Source organism: Thamnophis sirtalis, unplaced genomic scaffold (assembly GCF_051295495.1).
Source record: "Thamnophis sirtalis isolate CommonGarterSnake01/CBP01778 unplaced genomic scaffold, rThaSir2_p1.2 scaffold_3, whole genome shotgun sequence".
Classification (NCBI taxonomy): Eukaryota; Metazoa; Chordata; class Lepidosauria; order Squamata; family Natricidae; genus Thamnophis; species Thamnophis sirtalis.
In genome coordinates this window covers 25,225,249-25,244,449 of record NW_028261383.1, presented here as the reverse complement: position 1 = coordinate 25,244,449, position 19,201 = coordinate 25,225,249, and the positions used below count along the sequence as shown (strand labels likewise).

General features: G+C 40.8%; 2 protein-coding genes across 2 annotated transcripts; both read left to right on the top strand.

The window, feature by feature from the left end:
• Positions 1-394: 394 nt before the first annotated feature.
• On the top strand, positions 395-12,473 carry LOC106542349 (uncharacterized). The gene is made up of 3 exons (XM_087711748.1): positions 395-497; positions 807-2,314; positions 9,446-12,473. Exons 2-3 carry the CDS (start codon positions 1,248-1,250, stop codon positions 10,710-10,712), a joined length of 2,334 nt encoding a protein of 777 aa, XP_087567874.1. The 5' UTR covers positions 395-497; positions 807-1,247; the 3' UTR covers positions 10,713-12,473.
• Positions 12,474-13,970: 1,497 nt separating this feature from the next.
• Positions 13,971-18,851, top strand: LOC106542344 (uncharacterized). The gene is made up of 2 exons (XM_087711623.1): positions 13,971-14,075; positions 15,084-18,851. Exon 2 carries the CDS (start codon positions 15,884-15,886, stop codon positions 17,990-17,992), a length of 2,109 nt encoding a protein of 702 aa, XP_087567749.1. The 5' UTR covers positions 13,971-14,075; positions 15,084-15,883; the 3' UTR covers positions 17,993-18,851.
• The last annotated feature ends 350 nt before the right edge of the window (positions 18,852-19,201 follow it).

Sequence of the window (19,201 nt, the reverse complement as noted above, 5' to 3'; positions counted from 1 at the left end):
ATAGTTGCACGTCATTTCTAGCCCACCCCCCACCCACCCCCAAAAGGGAGCTTTCCTTTGGTTCAGTTGCCGTTTCTCGCAAAGGCAGCTCCAGGGACAATGAAGGCCCTCTCGGGGGACCTGAAAGAAAAGGTTTGGGATGGATCCTCAGGGAGAAAAGCTATCGATGAGCTCCATGGGAGTCGAATAGGACTTGATGTCAATAAGAACATCTTCAAACGCTTTAAGGTGGAACGAGCATGTTCTTCCGCCTTATGTCGCTAGATGGCGCGCTATAGAGAAATAATACCCGGTCCAGTGGCGACTGAGCCATTCTAGGGAAGCGGGAGAGGCTGAGATTGAACGGGTTGAAACATTAGAGTAGTGGATTGCTAGATAGAAAGACAGACGAGGAGGCGAATGGCCGAGAAACTTCGTCTTCCGGTTCACACACGGGAGGATGATGGCATCGGCGGAGCCTCTTGTGCCGCTTGGAGGGTCGAAGCGGCTCCTGGGAGGTGAGTGGAGGGAAGGTGGGAGGAGAAGCCGGGAGAAAGTCGGGCCCTTTGGCTTCCTCCACGGCCTGGAAGCAGCGAAGGGGCAATGATGAAACATATGGGCTGCTGCTGCATATTCTTTCCCTCCCCAAATTTTATAAATTTATAAATAAATCATAATTAATATCAGAGGTTAAATAGGGTTGTAGTGTTTGTTTTTCCATGCTAATATATGGGATGGGGTGTTGTGTTTTCTTTTGCTGCTTTCATATGTCCTGCAGCCATTTTTTAAACGATAATGAAACTAACGCATTTATATTAATCTTACAGAGAGAGAGGGTGCCAAGAAGAGCACTCTGGACAACACAGAATGAGAAGCAGCATTAAGTGCAAAATAAACCATCATTCAAAATATTTTCCAATTCCTCTGGAAAGTTTAAAAACTCTTCTTCCTCAGCAGATGAGAGACGAGGGGAAAAATAACAAGAACAACATTTTCAACTGAAAAAAATAGAGCAAATAGAACTGGGGAAAATTAAATGGGAAATCAAGGAGGATAATATTCAAATAAAGAAAAAGTGAGGAACAATTTGAAGTCAGTAGGAAGAAAAAGGTTCCATGTATAGTCAAAATTGGCAGGCATTAATGAAAGCCTTTCAGGAAGGAAAGAATGGTTGAACCAAACAACCACCAGGCAAGAGATCATAAATATTTTTTGCCGCCTCAAGAATCCAAGCATATCAGTGTTGAAAACCCACTGCAGACTGCCTAATGTTGGAAAAACAGAGATTGCAGATCATGACTGATTCTGCTCAACAGGATCCATCCAGTGAAAAGCCATACAAATGTTTGGAGTGCGGAAAAAGCTTTTCTCGGAAAAGCATCCTCGTGACTCATGGAAGAATCCATATTGGAGAGAAGCTCTATCAATGCTCCCAATGTGACAAAAGATTTAGCGTTTCTTCTAATCTCGCGAGACACAAGAGGACTCACACTGGGGAGAAAATCTTTGAATGTCCTGTTTGTGGGAAAAGTTTCAGTCAAAATTCCCACCTGGTGGAACACCAGACCCAACACACAGGAGAGAAACCTTATAAATGTTCTCTTTGTGGGAAATGTTTCAGTCAGAATTCCAAGCTGGTGATACACCAGAGAACTCACACAGGAGAAAAACCATATCAGTGCCTGGATTGTGGGAAATATTTCAGCCAGAATTCCAACCTGGTGATACACCACAGAACTCACACAGGAGAAAAACCATATCAGTGCCTGAATTGTGGGAAACGTTTCAGTCAGAGTTCCTACTTGGTGAAACACCACAGGTTACACACAGGAGAAAAACCGTATAAATGCAGTGATTGTGGAAAACGTTTCAGTCTGTATTCCTGCCTAGTGTATCACCAGAGAACTCACACAGGAATAAAACTAGTTCAATGTCCGGATTGTGGGAAAAGTTTAAGTCAGAATTCCAATCTGATGATACACCAGAGGACTCACACTGGAGAAAAACCGTATCAATGTCCGGATTGTGGGAAAAGTTTCAGTCAGAATTCCCATCTGGTGAAACACCAGAGGACACACACAGGAGAAAAACCGTATGAGTGCCCAGCTTGTGGGAAAAGTTTTAGGCAGAATTCCCATCTGGTGATACACCAGAAGACTCACACAGGGGAGAAACCATATGAGTGTCCAGTTTGTGGGAAAGACTTCAGTAGTAGGTCTAGCCTTATAAATCATGTAAGGTTACACACAGGGGAGAAACCATTCAAGTGTCCAGATTGTGGGAAGTGTTTCCCACGGAATTCCTCTCTTATTGAACACAAGAAATTCCATATGAAGCAAAATTTGATGTGTGTAGAGGAATCTTGAATTTCATTTCTCTTCTTTCTTTGGAAGCCTAGTTGAAAATTAATCTTTTCATTTCTTGCCTTATTCTTTATCGGCAAACATTTATTTATTTATTTATTTTATCGACAGATTTTTTTTATTTTTTCCCTTCTACAACACCTTACAGTCATTACATCAACATTGTTATGTCATCATACCTGTACACGCATATATTTCGCTTCTATATTTACACACTTCATATACTTTATATATATATATATATATATCACTAATTCGTCCGAAGGGGTATTATTTTGTTTTCAGCATTTGGCAAATGCTATTCTAGGTGTAGTTAGCAGATGTGTTAATATGTACTTAATTTTCTTTGTATATTACCCTTTGATTATTCCCAGTAGAAAGATTTCAGGTTTGTATTTTATCTGTTGTTCTGTAATTTCTTGCAGCCATTTCCAAATTTTTATCCAGTATTTTTGTGTTTCTGGGCAGGTCCACCATATGTGATAATAGGTCCCTTGTACTTTTTTACACTTCCAGCAGGTCGGCTTCATGTTTGGGTTCATTTTAGCCAATCTTGTTGGTGATAAATGCCAACGATAAAACATTTTGTATATATTTTCTTTAAGTGCTGCTGATCGTGTTCGTTTATAATTTGTGTTCCAAATTCTTTTCCAATCCACTAGATCTATGTTGTAACCAAAGTTTTTGGCCCACGCTATCATGCAACCTTTAACTTTTTCTTCTTCTAATGTTACTTCTAATAAATATTTGTAAATTTTTGTTACGAATTTATTTTCCGGGCCAATTAAAATTTTATCTATTTGTTGTAATACTGTGTATATTCCATATTCTTTTACATCTTTTTTGTATCTCGATTGTAGTTGGAGATATGGCCACCAATCTATATTTATATTTTTCTCCTTTAATTCTGGATTTGTTTTCAAATTCCCTTGGCTGTCTAAAATTTCACTATATCTAACCATTTTCGATAGATCTAGCGTATTGAGATGTGTCATGGCTTCCATAGTGGAAAGCCATGTCGGTATTTTCATGTAATGTTTTTCTCTAATTTTATTCCAGACCTGTATCAGTGCATCTCTAATATAGTGTCTGTGAAAGTATTTTTGTTTCTTTTTACCCTCTTCCCATAGGAAAAAATGCCATCCCATTTGCAAATAATGGCCCTCTGATGTTAGTATTCTTTTATTTTTTAAATTTATCCAATCCCCGATCCATGTTAGTGCTGCTGCTTTGTAATAAAGCTCCCAGTCCGGGAGTCCCATACCACCTCTGCTTCTGTCATCCTGTAGAGCTTTCAACTTTATCCTGGCATTACTTCCCTTGCCATATTATTTTTAATATAATCTTATTCAATTCAGTAAAAAAAAAATCCTAATTTTATGGGGATTGTTTGAAATAGGTATAATAGTCTGGGTAGTACATTCATTTTTATCGCTGCTATTTTCCCTAATAATGTTAGTTGTAGTTTCCCCCATAGTTCTAGATCTTTTTTTATTTGTTGCACTAATTTTGTATAATTATTTTTTTTATAGTTGAGCACTTTGCAGTTAGCCATATTCCAAGATATTTAACTTTCTTTGTCACTTGCAGTCCTATTATTCTTTCTAATTCTTTATTTTGTTCTTCCTTCAAATTTTTAGTTATCATTTTAGTCTTTTCTCTATTAATCTTTAACCCTGCTACATCTCCATATTTTCCTAGTTCTCGCATTAAGCTATTTCCTGTTTCTAGTGGGTCTTCTATAATGAATACCAGATTGTCTGCAAAAGCCTGGATTTTATATTCCTCTTTTTTAATTTTAGTTCCTCTTATCTCCGAATTTTGTCTAATTCTTATTAAAAGACTTTGAAGCGTCAGGATGAAGAGCAGAGGTGATAGTGGGCATCCCTGCCTTACTCCTTTCATTATTTTAAAGGCCTCTGTACTTTCCCCATTTGGTAATATATTTGCCTTTTGGGTGGAATGTCATCAAACATTTTATTTATTTATTTATTTATTTATTTATTTCATCAAGCATGTATTAGATAACATATATAAGTATAAACATGATTTTGAATACATGAAATGGATACAAATGAAAGGGAATCTTAGGACAGGGACGGTAGGCACATTGGTGCGCTTATGCACGCCCCTTGCAGACATCTTAGGAATGGGGTGAGGTCGACAGTAGACAGTCTAAGGTTAAAGTTTTGAGGAAGAAACCACAGAGTCGGGTAATGCATTCCAGGCATTGACTACTCTGTTGCTGAAGTCATATTTTCTGCAATCGAGTTTGGAGCGGTGTATCTATTGTGTGCTCATGTATTGTTTTGGTTGTAGCTAAAGTAGTCATTGACAGGTAGGAAATTGTAGCAGATAATTTGATGTCCTACGCTTAGGTCAGACCGAAGGCAGCGTAGTTGTAAATTGTCTAAGGCCAAAGTCTCAAGTCTGGTAGCAGAAGGTATTCTATTGCGAGCAGAGGAGTGGAGGACTCTTCTCGTGAAATATCTCGCTCAATTGTATTAATGTCTGATATGCAGCGTGCAGAGACCTGCAGTCAGGGGAGGCAGGGCCTCACCACTATCATGATGAAAAAAAAAAAAAGGAAAAAGGCAGAGGTAGTTGCTGCCAGAGTCACAGTGGATGTGACTTATCAAATTACTTTAAAGTGGATTTTCAAGAAACATTAGAGATGTATGAAGAATTAATAGCTCTGATAAAAAGCATGTGTGAATCTTTAAAAGACGATAAGGAGAGAAAGGGATTGTTTAAGGATACAGAAAGGAATGTAGAAGTTAGTTAACATCTGGAGGGAAAGAAGAACATGACATCCAAGAAATTGATGAAGAATTGGAAAAAGCAGTGGAAGGGAAAAAATAAAATGAGATACAAGAAATAAAAAATAAAGAGGAGGAAGGATTAATAAGTAGAAGACAATCATAAGATTTCAAAAATGTATTATAGAACGGAACAAAAAAAAGGGAACCTTTGTGGATGAATGTTTAAGTAGCACAGCAGAAAGTGACAAAAGCTACTCAGAAAAGAAAGTTCAGTAGGTACAAAAAAAAATCAAAAAAGAGATACAAGATTCTAAGAAAAAGAGATAAAAGGCTGAGTAAAAAGTTGATAAACGATGGAATTTCAAAGAGGTTAAAAGATGATGGATGAGAAAATATATTAATAAAATGGGAAAATATATATAGGTAAAATAGTAGTATATACATTAATAGACAATATACAACCCCAATAAGTTAAATTTAATAGGTGGGAATTTAGGATTAGATAATTTAATTGCATTAACAATATCAATAGTGTGCTGAAGTATACTGTGAATTTAAAATAGTAAGGATTAGAAATTGTGGGGGTTTGAGATACACTCCTAAGACTGATCTAATATTGTTAATACTTGGCGTTATTAATAACCCTACATATTCGGAATATTGAAGCTAGGGTGGAATAATGAGTAACACTTAAGATATTAAATGATAGTACTTAGCAGGGGATAATAAATACAGGGCACAAAGAAATGTTATTTATGTTTAAATGAATTATTGGAAAAATGATAAAGGATTATGGAAAGAGCCCAATATTGTTGAAGTTGGAAGAATAGAATAATACATATTTATTTGTATTACTATTGTTAATGTGGTCTAAAAAAAGTTTTGACCAAACTCCCCCACTAGGAAAACCTCTCATGATTTTATTATGCATAGAAAACTGATGATGAAGGCATAAAGCCATCAAGGGTGCCAACTGTCCAGAAAGGGGGAAATTACCCTTCCAGCCGTCTCCTGAAATGGAAAATAATATGGGTGGTTCTCAGATTGCAACGGCAATTAGTGTTAGTGCTGTCAACCCTGAAGCCATTTTGGAAACTACATGGCTGCCCCAGCAAGGCTGCTTGGAGCTGTGGGAACAAAAGAGGAGAATAGAGACATCTGTGGATCTGTAGCCAAAATAAAATTCATTCTCCTGGGAACCAAGGACGTTCTCACCAGGTGCTGGGAAGGCATGGACTGAAACCAGCTGGAGCTGGGACTGTGACCTGGCTGGACCATGTGATTAACACGTGGACTGGGGGGGGGGAGAACTTTGATTTGTAATGTGGGTGAGGAAAACCAGATGTGCCAATATGACCTGCCTAATAAATCTTTGAGGAGCAGTTTGGCTTCGGAGTTTTGATTGCATTGGGTCTGTTACTTGGAACCCTGACAAGAGCTGCTTCATCAGGAGACAACTGGATTTTGTGGCTTGTCTTTGAAGACATTTCTCTTCTCATCCAAGAAGCTTATTCAGGTCTGACTGGATGCTGGGAGTGGTGGTGGTGGTGGAAGGATTCCCAGTCCTTGCAGACAGCTGGTTATTTGCATTCTTTGGGGGAATCTTTGAGGCCACTTGGAGGTTTATCTGTGTCCTCAGGCTCACCTGAGTAGTGCAAGTGGGTGTAGAGACTTCCTGGCCGCAGGATGTTTTCTGTCCTGTGTCCCTTCACTCTTCAAGACAGGCGCAGGCTGTTGGAGGTGAGTCTCTCTTGTCCTGTGTTGTCAAATTGAAACGAAATGCTTCCTGTATTTTTCCCAGAAATCCACTGAAATCATGACCTGGCTGACTGAGAATCCCCATCGACAATTGGTGCCAGACTTTCCATTGCTAAGAAGGGATGGAGCACCAGCAGGATATGCTATGCTGGTCAGTAAAAGAAACTAAAATCACAGGAGAGACAAGGGGTCAAGTTTCAGCCTTACAGCTTCTCTAAGTGGTAGAGGCAGGTTTTGGGGAGTTATCCTGCGCACACATGCACACACACAAATCCAAGGGGAAAAAGCTATCAAAACCAAGGGAGGCCTACTCTCTCTTTCGTCATTTCTAGCCCCCCAACACCCCAGAGGGAGCTTTCCTTTGGTTCAGTTGCCGTTTCTCGCAAAGGCAGCTTCGGTCTCAGCTCCAGGGACAATGAATGCCCTCTCGGGGGACCTGAAAGAAAAGTTTTGGGGATGGAGCCTCAGGGAGAAAAGCTATCGATGAGCTCCATGGGAGTCGAATAGGACTTGATGTCAATAAGAACATCGTCAAACGCTTTAAGGTGGAACGAGCATGTTCTTCCGCCTTATGTCGCTAGATGGCGCGCTATAGAGAAATAATACTCGGTCCAGTGGCGACTGAGCCATTCTAGGGAAGCGGGAGAGGCTGAGATTGAACGGGTTGAAACATTAGAGTAGTGGATTGCTAGATCGGATGGGGAGAGACAGACAGACGAGAAGGCGAATGGCAGAGAAACTTCCTTTTCCGGTTCACCCACGGGAGGATGATGGCGTCGTCGGAGCCTCTTGTGCCGCTTGGAGGGTCGAAGCGGCTCCTGGGAGGTGAATGGAGGGAAGGTGGGAGGAGAAGCCGGGAGAAAGTCGGGTCCTTTGGCTTCCTCCACGGCCTGGAAGCAGCGAAGGGGCAATGATGAAACATATGGGCTGCTGATAAATATTCTTTCCCTCCCCAAATCTTATTCCTCTGGGGCTGCATGATTTAAAACTTTTGCCTGTGATTTTCTGCTGGGAGATTTAAAAATAGCATTTATTTCATATTTCTCTAACGCCCATTTTAAACACCAGCTTTCACCTACCTTTTGGTTTCTTGTGATTTATTATTGACATCTGGTTTTCCTGGGAAGAGAGGAGTTTAATGGGCAAAACAGACGCCTTATATCTTGAATAGGAGTTGGGCACCTTTTCATCTATTAGGGTCCCCTCCCACTTTCTAAACTTAGATCAAACAATTTGAGCAAATGTATTTTGAGATATTTTGGGACATTTTACACACCGAGATACACATAGATTGTCTACATTAACCACAGGTGTATGTTTCTGTGCTCATATGCGTGCTTACTTGAGTGTATTTATCCAAGTCAATAATTTAAGTGGAATATTATACATCTGCTTGAGGTGGGACCTGGACTAGAAGACCTCCAAGGTCCCTTTCAACCGTATTTTGATTGACTGATAGATTGAAAAAGAGAATTTTATGAAGGTGTCTGTTAGGGGTATCTCTGTTGGGAGACAGAAAGTAGTGCAGCAGAATGTACAGCTAGAGAGAAAGAAAGTTGCTAGTAGAAGAAACACAAGAATAGAGTCTCAGACACTGCTAGTAAAAACAAGTAGCTTTACTACTGATAATTGCTTTACAAGCAGTGATAGTAGATAGTAGATATTAGTCCAAACACAATTCAAAGAACAAACAATGGCTTACAGTCGCAGTTCACATTCCAGTCATCAAGCATAGGACAAGCAGAGAGAGCTCTCTTGATTCCTTCTTGTAGTAAAGTTAATTACAGCTGTTAAGTACATCCACTCATTTAAAGCAACAACGACCATTTGTTGTTGTAGACGTATATATATTGCCTACCCAACACTAGGAGTATACTCCCAACAGTGTCAATATTTGAACTTGGATCTTGTTAGGCTTCTGTATGCCAAATCAATCATAATTAATATCAGAGGTTAAAATAGAATTGTAGTGTTTGTTTTTCCATGTTAATATATGGGATGGGGGTGTTCTGTTTTCTTTTGCTGCTTTTATTTGTCCTGCAGCCATTTTTTAAACAATAATGAAACTAACGCATTTATATTAATCTTACAGAGAGAGAGGGTGCCAGGAAGAGCACTCTGGACAACACAGAATGAGATGCAGCATTAAAGTGCAAAATAAACCATCATTCAAAATATTTTCCAATTCCTCTGGAAAGTTTAAAAAAGCAGATGAGAGACGAGGGGAAAAATAACAAGAACAACATTTTCAACTGAAAAAAATAGAGCAAATGGAACGGGGAAAAAAATTGAATGGGAAATCAAGGAGGATAATATTTAAATAAAGAAAAAGTGAAGAACAACTTGAAGTCAGTAGGAAGAAAAGAGTTCCATATATAGCCAAAATTGGCAGGCATTAATGAAAGCCTTTCAGGAAGGAAAGAATGGTTGAATCAAAGAACTACTAGGCAAGAGATCATAAATATTTTTTGCCGCCTCAAGAATCTAAGCATATCAGTATTGAAAAATCCCTGCAGACTGCCTAATGTGGGAAAAACACAGATTGCAGATCACGACTGATTCTGCTCAACAGGATCCATCCAGTGAAAAGCCATACAAATGTTTGGAATGCGGAAAAAGCTTTTCTCGGAAAAGCTTCCTCATGATTCATGGAAGAATCCATACTGGAGAGAAGCTCTATCAATGCTCCCAATGTGACAAAAGATTTAGCATTCCTTCTAATCTGGTGAGACACAAGAGGACTCACACTGGGGAGAAACTCTTTGAATGTCCTGTTTGTGGGAAAAGTTTCAGTCAAAATTCCCACCTGGTGGAACACCAGACCACACACACAGGAGAGAAACCTTATAAATGTTCTGTTTGTGGGAAATGTTTCAGTCTGAATTCCAATCTGGTGATACACCAGAGAACTCACACAGGAGAAAAACCATATCAGTGCCTGGATTGTGGGAAACGTTTCAGTCAGAGTTCCTACTTGGTGAAACACCAGAGGACTCACACAGGAGAAAAACCATATCAGTGCCTGGATTGTGGAAAAAGTTTCAGGCAGACTTCCCAGCTGGTGGAACACCACAGAATACACACAGGAGAGAAACCGTATAAATGCAGTGATTGTGGAAAAAGTTTCAGTCTGAATTCCTGCCTGGTGATACACCAGAGAACTCACACAGGAATAAAACCATTTCAATGTCCGGATTGTGGGAAAGGTTTCAGTCAGAATTCCAATCTGATGATACACCAAAGGACTCACACTGGAGAAAAACCATATCAATGTCCGGATTGTGGGAAAAGTTTCAGTCAGAATTCCCACCTGGTGAAACACCAGAGGACTCACACAGGAGAAAAACCATATGAGTGCCTGGCTTGTGGGAAAAGTTTCAGTTGGAATTCCAACCTAGTCGAACACCATAGGACACACACGGGAGAGAAACCGTATAAATGTAGTGATTGTGGGAAAAGTTTCAGTCAGAATTCCTGCCTGGTGATACACAAGCGGACTCACACAGGAGAGAAACCATATGAGTGTTCAGAATGTGGGAAAACTTTCAGTTGCAAGTCTGAACTTGGGAAGCACCAGAAGACTCATACAGGAGACAAACCATATGAGTGTTTGTATTGTGGGAAAACTTTCAGTAAGAGTTCCAATTTGGTGATACACCAGAGAACTCACACAGGAGAAAAACCATATCAGTGTCCGGCTTGTGGGAAAGGTTTCAGGCAGAATTCCCATCTGGTGGAACACCAGAGGACTCACACAGGAGAGAGACCGTTTGAGTGTCCGGATTGTGGGAAAGATTTCAGTACTAGGTCTACCCTTATAAATCATGTAAGGTTACACATAGGGGAGTAATCATTCAAACTCCCAGATTGCAGACAGGGTTTCCCACAAAGTTCACACTCATAATTTTTTAAGGCAAGCTGTTCCATTGGTTGATTGTCCTGACTGTCTTAAATTTTATCCTTATTTGTAGTTTGAATCTCTCTTTGATCAGTGCCATTGTTTCATCTTTGGCCTTCGGCTGCTTTGGAAAATAATTTGTCCCCCCTCCTCTTTGTGAAAAGCCTCTCAAATATTGGAAGACTGCTATCATGTCACATCTGGTTCTTGTCTTCACTAGACAAGCCATGTTCACTTCATGTAACTTCTTCATATGTTTTAGCCTGCAGGCTTCTACTTTAATCTGGACTTCCTTTTGCTTTCTTCTTCCTTTTGCTTTCCTTTCTCTAATCACATCTGAGCTTCCTTTTTCTTTCGTTGTCTTTTCTCTTTCCTTTCTTTGTTCTGAGCTTCCTTTCTTGGGCCCAGTGGGGCCGTTCCCTTTCACAGAGTCAAAGGGAACTGCCATTGCTGGAACAGAGAAAGGGAGTTTAGAGCTCCATTAGGTATGTCTATTGCCTTGAGTTATTTCTACATATAGTACAGGGGGATATAAACATATATGTGTGTATGTACATACTACAATTATTTAGGGTCTCCTGCTTGAGCAGGGGTTGGACTAGAAGACCTCCACGGTCTCATCCAACTCTGTTATTCTGTTTTCTATTTTTATTTAGCATGAAAATGTATATGGCAGCCCAACTAATGGTGACCGCACGGTTTGCACCAATAAAACCTTAATACAAAAACCAATAAGCACCATATATTGCAAAATGCAAAGTCCCCACACTTAACATGCACCTGCCCTGCAAGTAGAAAGCATGGGTATCAAGGTTGATGGCCATTTGATGGTCTGGGAATTGCAAAAAGGTGATTTTTGCTTTTGTTCAAATTGGAAGTTAACCAGTCGTCCTGGCCTTACTGATTACGTTCGTGCCTGATGCCATTCTTGCTCAGAGCTGGTAATCTTTCTCCTTGCAAGGAGGTCCCGAAGGTGCTTTCCAAGTGTTAAATTGGAGTAGTTAACCACAGGAATACACATTTGGTAATTAAAAGAAATGCGTAGAACATCGGTGCCTCAATTAACTTGTCACATAGGCAGCCTAAGGGGGGCCATGTTTGGGATTCATCTCTTTCCTCTGATTTATTCAAAATATTTGTGTAGCCATCCATATAATAACGAACTCTGGCCTGCCTCTAATCAGTAATTAACTGTATTAAAACCAAATGCATTTAAACCATACCCAGGTACAAAATCAAGCTTCTGATATGCAGGTGCTTTTTCTTATCCCAGCACTCAAGAGGAAAAGCTATTTCTTTCCTTTACTAGGAGCATAAAGGCCTGCCAAACTTCAGGGGGAAGATTCTCTTGCAGGTCAAGGTCTGCAGTGGAGAAGGCTCTCTTCCTAGCTCCTATCAGATGGCAATATTTAAGGTAAAAAGCTAGGAGCTTGGCCACCCGACCTGGAAGAACATAGATGCAAAAATAAAGATGGGACAATAATGACAGGTGGTTTGTTGGTTCAGTGGTTAGACTGTGGTATTGCTGATTGCCTACAGCCTGGAAGTTGATCTTGACAGAGCTTGAGGTTCACTCATCCTTCCGTCCTTCTAGGATTGATAAAATGAGGAGCTATATTGGGGTGGGGGGAATATTCTGACACTGCAAACTATTTAGTGCTATAAAACACTGTGGAGTGGTATATAATTCTATTGCTATTTCTTTAATAAACAAATAGTGTTAAATGTGATGGTCAGCATTTTCAGTTGCACCTTAAAAGAATCCAGTGCAGCTCGCACTACAAAGGTGTTACACGGGCAATCTAGGGACTCCCATTACTGTGTGCGCACATGTGTGTGTTGCATTCTGGACCAGTTGAAGTTTCTGGGGGACCCAGGATAGTAATCCAAAATAGGAGATGACCAAGGAATGAATGACTCATTGTGCAAGGCCTCCCAGTCCGGGAAAGGGAACAATTGGTGCACTAGATGAGTCTGTGCAAAACATCTCCCACAAGCATGATCCCAGTCAGGAACTGGGAGTCCAGGTGGAGTTCCAATTTGTGCTCCAGCTCAAGTCACAAAAGGGGATCACATGACCCCAGGGCACTGCAACTGTCACAAATGTGAGTCAATTGCCAAGGGTCCCCATTTTGATCACTTGACCTTTGGGATGCTGCAATGGTGGTAAGTGTGAAAAACGGTCAAAAGTCAGCAGTTGCTGCCAAACTTTCCATTGCTAAGCAGAGATGGGGCACCAATAGGATGTTTGTTAGTTAAACATGGAAGTAAAAGAAAATCCCAGCAGAGACAAGGGATCAAGCTTCATTCTTACAGCTTCAGTTTACTGTATTTTTTGGAGTATAAGACACACCTTTTTCCCTCAAAAAAAGGGTGAAAATCTGGGTGCATCTTAAACACTGAATACAGCATTTTTGGCCTCCCGAAAGCCTACCCCCTTTGCAAAAATGGCTGTGCATAGCCTTTAGGAGGCTTATAGAGTGCTTCTAAAAAACAGTCATTTTTTTGCTCGTTTTTGCCCCCAGCAGCACTCTACAAGCCTCCTAAAGGCTATGCATGCCCCCCCTTTTTTTGACAAAAATGGGCCCATTTTTGTGAAAAACGAGGCCGTTTTGGGAAGGTCTGCAAAGTGCAAAAACTTTTTAATTTGCCTCTTAAAAATCTTGGTGCATCTTATACTTTGAAAAATACGGTAAGTTGCTGAGACAAGTTTTGAGGAGTTGTTATGCACACGCACACACCAAGAGGAAAAACAAACTGACAGAGGTGTACTTTCTCCCTTCCCATTTGCACATCATTTCCAGCCCCAAAGGGATCTTTCCTTTGGTTTAATTGCCCTTCTGGAAAAAGAAGCTGTGGGCTCAGCTCCAAGGACAATGAATGCCCTCATTCATTGTCCTTGGAAGAACCTGAAAGAAAAGGTTTGGGGATGGAGCCCGGGGAGTGGGGGAAGCTATCGATGAGCTCGGTGGGACTCGAATAGGAATTGATGGCACAGAAGGAAACACGGAATCAATAAGAACATCTTGCAAACGCCTGTGGGAAGAAAGAGTGTTTTCTTCTGCCTCTAGAACGCTAGATGGCGTTCTACAGAGGCCTACAAAGCGGGAATGGTAGAGCGGCGGCAGCGCTAATCTAAGGAAGAGGCAGTGGCTGAGATTGAACGGGTGGAAACGATAGAGTATTCCATTGCTAGCGATGATGTGGAGGCGAGGAGAAGGGCAGAAGAACTTCCTCTTCCGAGTCACCAGGAGAGGAGGGTGATGTCGGCGGAGCCTCTTGTGCTGCTTGGAGGGTCGAAGCGGCTCCTGGGAGGTGAGTGGAGGGAAGGTCGGAGGAGAAGCCGAGAGCAAGCCGGGCCCTTCGGCTTCCTCCACGGCGTAGATGCAGAGGAAGCAACGAGGCTGAAACATGGTGGCTTTTGCTGCCTATTCTTTCTCTCCCTGAATTTTATTATCTTTATGCTGCTTGATTTAAAACTGCAGCTTGGAGATTTGGGAGATTTAAAAAGTCTTCATTTCATATTTCTTACCCGCCCAAATCGCTTAGCTTTCACCTAACACTTGATTATTTTATTGACCTGTTGTTTTATTGACAGGATGTACAATGACAATAAAGGCTATACTGTACTATGTTTTCCTGGCAGGTGAGGAGTTTCATGGGCAAAACGGATGTTGTAAATTTTGCATAGGATTTGGTCACCAAGTCATCTATTAATGGCCCCAGATTTCTGGATTTAGATGAAAAATATGAGCAAATGCACATCGATTGTCTACATCAGGGGTAGTCAACCTTTTTATACCTACCACCCACTTTTGTTAGCAGTAAAATTTTCTAACCGCCCACCAGTTCCACAATAATGGTGATTTATAAAGTAGGGAAATAACTTTACCTTATAAAATTTATAAAGCAGAGTTACAGCAAACTCCTACCGCCCACCATGAAAGTTGGAACGCCTACTAGTGGGCGGTAGGGACCAGGTTGACTACCACTGGTCTACATACATAAATGTGTAGGTGTGTTATTCCTGTGTGCCTGCGTACATGAGTAATTAACCAAGCCAAAAATTTAACGTGTAATGATATATCCTGCTCCTGCTTGAACAGGGGGCTGGACTACAAGACCTCCTAGGTCCCTTCCAGCATTATTCGGAGTGATTGATTGATTTGATTGATAGATTGATTGAAAAAGACAACCATGATCAAGTCAATATTTGAACTTGCTAATCTATATGCCAAAATGAATCATAATTAATATGTGTTAAAACAGAATTTTTGTTTTTGGTTTTTCTGGCTAATGGGATTTTTTTTGCTGCTTTCACAGGTCCTGCAGCCATTTTTAAACATTCATGAAGCTAACCCATTACTGTGAACCTTATAGAGAAAGAGGATGCCAAGGACAGCACGCTGGACAACAGAGAATGAGAAGCAGCATTAAAATCCAAAATGTCAGTCAAAATATTTTTTCAGTTCCTCTTGAAAGTGTAAAAACTCTTCTTCCTCCACAAATGAGAGATAAGGGAGAGAATAACAAGAACAAAGTTTTGAGTCGGAGAAAATACACTATACGGAACACAAGAAGATGTTACATGAACAGTCAAGGAAGAAAATATCCAAATGAAGAAAAAGTGGAAATAACTGGAAGTTAGTGGGAACAAAAAGGTCCAGATGGCCAAAATGGGCAGACATTAATGAAAGCATTTACGGAGGGAAAGAGTGGTCTGAGTCAAAGAACCTCCAAGTAAGAGATCAGAAATATTTTTGGCTTTCTCAAGAATCCAAGAATATCAGTGTTGGAAAACCCCCAGAGATTACCTATTGTGTGAAAAACACATATTGCAAGTCACACGTGATTATGCGCGACATGATCCATCCAGTGAAAAGCAATACAAATGTTTGGAGTGTGGTAAAAACTTTACTCGGAAAACATTCCTCATAATTCATGGAAGGATCCATACCGAAGAGAAACTCTACCAATGCTTCCAATGCAACAAATTATTATGCATGAACACCAATATGGTGAGACACAAGAGGACTGACACTGGGAAATAAACTTTTTGAATATCCTGATTGTGGGAAAGCTTCACCCGGAATTCTGACCTGGTGATACATCAGAGGATTCACATGGGGGAGAGACCATATGAGTGTCCAGATTGTGGGAAAAGCTTCAAGGAGAATTCCTACCTTGTGATACATCGGAGGATTCACACAGGAGAAAAACCATATAAGTGCCCAGATTGTGGGAAAGGTTTCAATTGGAATTCTGAGTTGAAAATACATCAGAGGACTCACACTGGAGAGAAACCATATGAGTGTCCTGATTGTGGGAAAGGTTTCTCTCGGAATTCTAACCTAGTGAAACATCAGAGGACTCACCCTGGCCAGAAACCTTTTGAATGTCCTGATTGTGGGGAAAGCTTCTCTCGGAATTCTGACCTCGTGATACATCAGAGGACTCACGTGGGAGAGAGACCATATGAGTGTCCAGATTGTGGGAAAAACTTCAAGGAGAATTTCAAGCTCGTGATACATCAAAGGATTCACACAGGAGAAAAACCATATAAGTGCCCAGCTTGTGAGAAAGGTTTCAATTGGAATTCTGAGTTGGAAGTACATCAGAGGACTCACAGTGGAGAGAAACCATATGAGTGTCCTGATTGTGGAAAAGGTTTCTCTCGGAATTCAAACCTGGTGAAACATCAAAGGACTCACACAGCAGAAAAACCATATCAGTGCCCGGATTGTGGGAAAGGTTTCAATTGGAATTCTGAGTTGGAAGTACATCAGAGGACTCACACTGGAGAAAAACCATATGAGTGTCCTGATTGTGGGAAAGGCTTCTCTTGGAATTCCAACCTGGTGAAACATCAGAGGACTCACACAGGAGAAAAACCATATGAGTGTCCAGATTGTGGGAAAAGTTTCAGTGATAATTCGTACTTGGTGAAACACTATGGGAATCACACGGGACTGAAACCGTTTGAATGTTCAGATTGTGGAAAAGGATTCAATTCGAATTCTGAGCTGGTGATACATCAGAGGATTCACACAGGAGAAAAACCATATAAGTGTCTGGAATGTGGTAAACATTTCATACAAAATTCCCACCTGGTGAAACACCAGAGGACTCACACAGGAGAGAAACCATATGAGTGTCCAGATTGTGGGAAACATTTCACTAGGAATTCTGACATGGTGATACACCAGAGGATTCACACGGGAGAGAAACCATATAAGTGTGCAGATTGTGGGAAACATTTCACTCGCAATTCTGACATGGTGAAACATCAAAAGACACATACCGAAGAGAAACCATATAAATGTGATTGTGGGAAAAGTTTCAGTCAGAATTCCTACCTGGTGAAACACCAGAGGATTCACACGGGAGAGAAACCATATAGATGTGCAGATTGTGAGGAAAGCTTCCATCGGAATTCTGACTTGGTGGTTCACCAGAGAACTCACACAGGGGACAAACTGTATAAATGTCTGGATTGTGGTAAAATTTTCACACGGAATTCTAACCTGATGATGCACCAGTTGACTCACACAGGAGAAAAATTAAATGAGTGTCTCTTTTGTGGGAAAAGTTTCTTTCAAAATTCAAACTTGGTGATTCACCAGAGGACTCACACGGGTGAGAAACCATATGAATGTCCAGATTGTGGGAAAAGTTTCCGTCAGTCCTCCCACCTGGTGAGACACCAGAAAACTCACACAGGAGAAAAACCATATGAGTGCCTGGATTGTGGGAAAGGTTTCAGTTGGAATTCTGACCTGGTGATACACCTGAAGACGCACAAAGGAGAGAAATTGTATGAATGTCCAGAGTGTGGGGGGGAATTCAGTTGCAAGACTGAACTGGTGAAACACCAGAAAACTCACAAAGAAAGGAGACTGTATGAGTGTCTGGATTGTGGGAAAAGTTTTCTGCATAATTCAAAGCTGGTGTTACATCAGAGGACTCACACAGGAGAAAAACCATATAAGTGTCTTGAGTGTGGGAAATGTTTCTTTCGGAATTATGACTTGGTGATACACCGAAGGACTCACACAGGAGAAAAACCATATGAGTGTCTTGAGTGTGGGAAATGTTTCTCTCGGAATTATGACTTGGTGATACACCGGAGGACTCACACAGGAGAGAAACCGTATGAATGTCCAGATTGTGGGAAAGATTTCAGTACTAGGACTAGCCTTCTAAATCATGTAAGGTTACACATAGGAGAGTAACCATTTGTATACCCAGATTGTGGACAGTGTTTTGCTCACAATTCCTCACTTATTACACAAGAAATGCTACTTGAGGCAAAATTTGAAGTGTGTAGAGGACTCTTGAATTTCTTATCTCTTATGTAAGCGCACCTCAGCATGTAATATTTGGATGATTTTTTTAAGTGAAACACGTATCAAACATCAGGGAGGAATAGAATAATAAAATTGGAAGGGACCTTGTAGGTCATCTAGTCCAAACCAAGCAGAGGACCCTATACCATTTCTGACACAGGGCAGTCCAGTCTCTTTTTTAGGGGTTCCAGTGGTGTAGCTCCCATAACTTCTGAAGGTGAGCTGTTTCATTGATTGATTATTCTCACTGTCAGAGAATATCTCCTTATTTCTAGTTTGTATCTTTCCTTGATACGTTTCCATCCATTGTTCCAACTGTGGCCTTCAGCTCCTTTGGAAAATAGATTGTCCCCCTCCTCTTTGTGACAGCCTCTCAAATATTGGACGACTGCTATCATGATTCTTGTTTTCCCTAGACTAGCCATGCCCAGGTCCTGTAGCTGTTCTTCATATATTTTAGCCTGCAGGTCTATAATCTGAGCTTCCTTTCTCTGTCCCAGTGAGATAGTTCCCTCTCACAGAGTCAAGGGGAGCCGCCATGCTGGGCCAGAGAAAGGGAACTTGGATCTCAAGTATGTTTGCCAACTTGAGTTATTTCTACATATAATAAAGAGGAATATAAATATGTTTGTAGGCATTTTTACTTAATTTGAAAATCTCATTTGGCAGCTCAACTCATGGCTATTCCACACGGTTTGCAGCAAAGAATCCTTAATACAGAAACCAATAAACTCCATATATTGCAAATGGCAAGATGCAAAGCCTCCACATTTAACATGTACTTGCTCTGCAAATAGAGGGTCCTTCTAGCAAGATTGATGGGATTTGGATGATCTAGGAATTCCAAAAAGACGATTCTTGCTTTTGTTTAATTTAGAAGCTAATCAGGCTTCCCTTGCTTGCTAATTATGTTCATTTCTTGTCCAATTCTTCCTCAAAACTGGTAATCTTTCTGAGATCGGTAAAATGAGAACACAAGATTGTTGGGGGCTGTATGCTGACTCTGTAAACCAGAGGGGTCCAACTCAATTGCATTGAGGACAACATCACCATTATGGTTGCCCACAAAGGGCCAGTTGCAGGTAAGGCTATGAT

Coding starts and splice junctions, on each gene's coding strand:
- LOC106542349 (XM_087711748.1), top strand. CDS start 1,248: ATGTTGGAAAAACAGAGATTGCAGATCATGACTGATTCTGCTCAACAG. Junction 2,315..9,445: donor CACAAGAAATTCCATATGAA/GCAAAATTTGAT, acceptor GGATCCATCCAG/TGAAAAGCCATACAAATGTT.
- LOC106542344 (XM_087711623.1), top strand. CDS start 15,884: ATGGGGGAGAGACCATATGAGTGTCCAGATTGTGGGAAAAGCTTCAAG.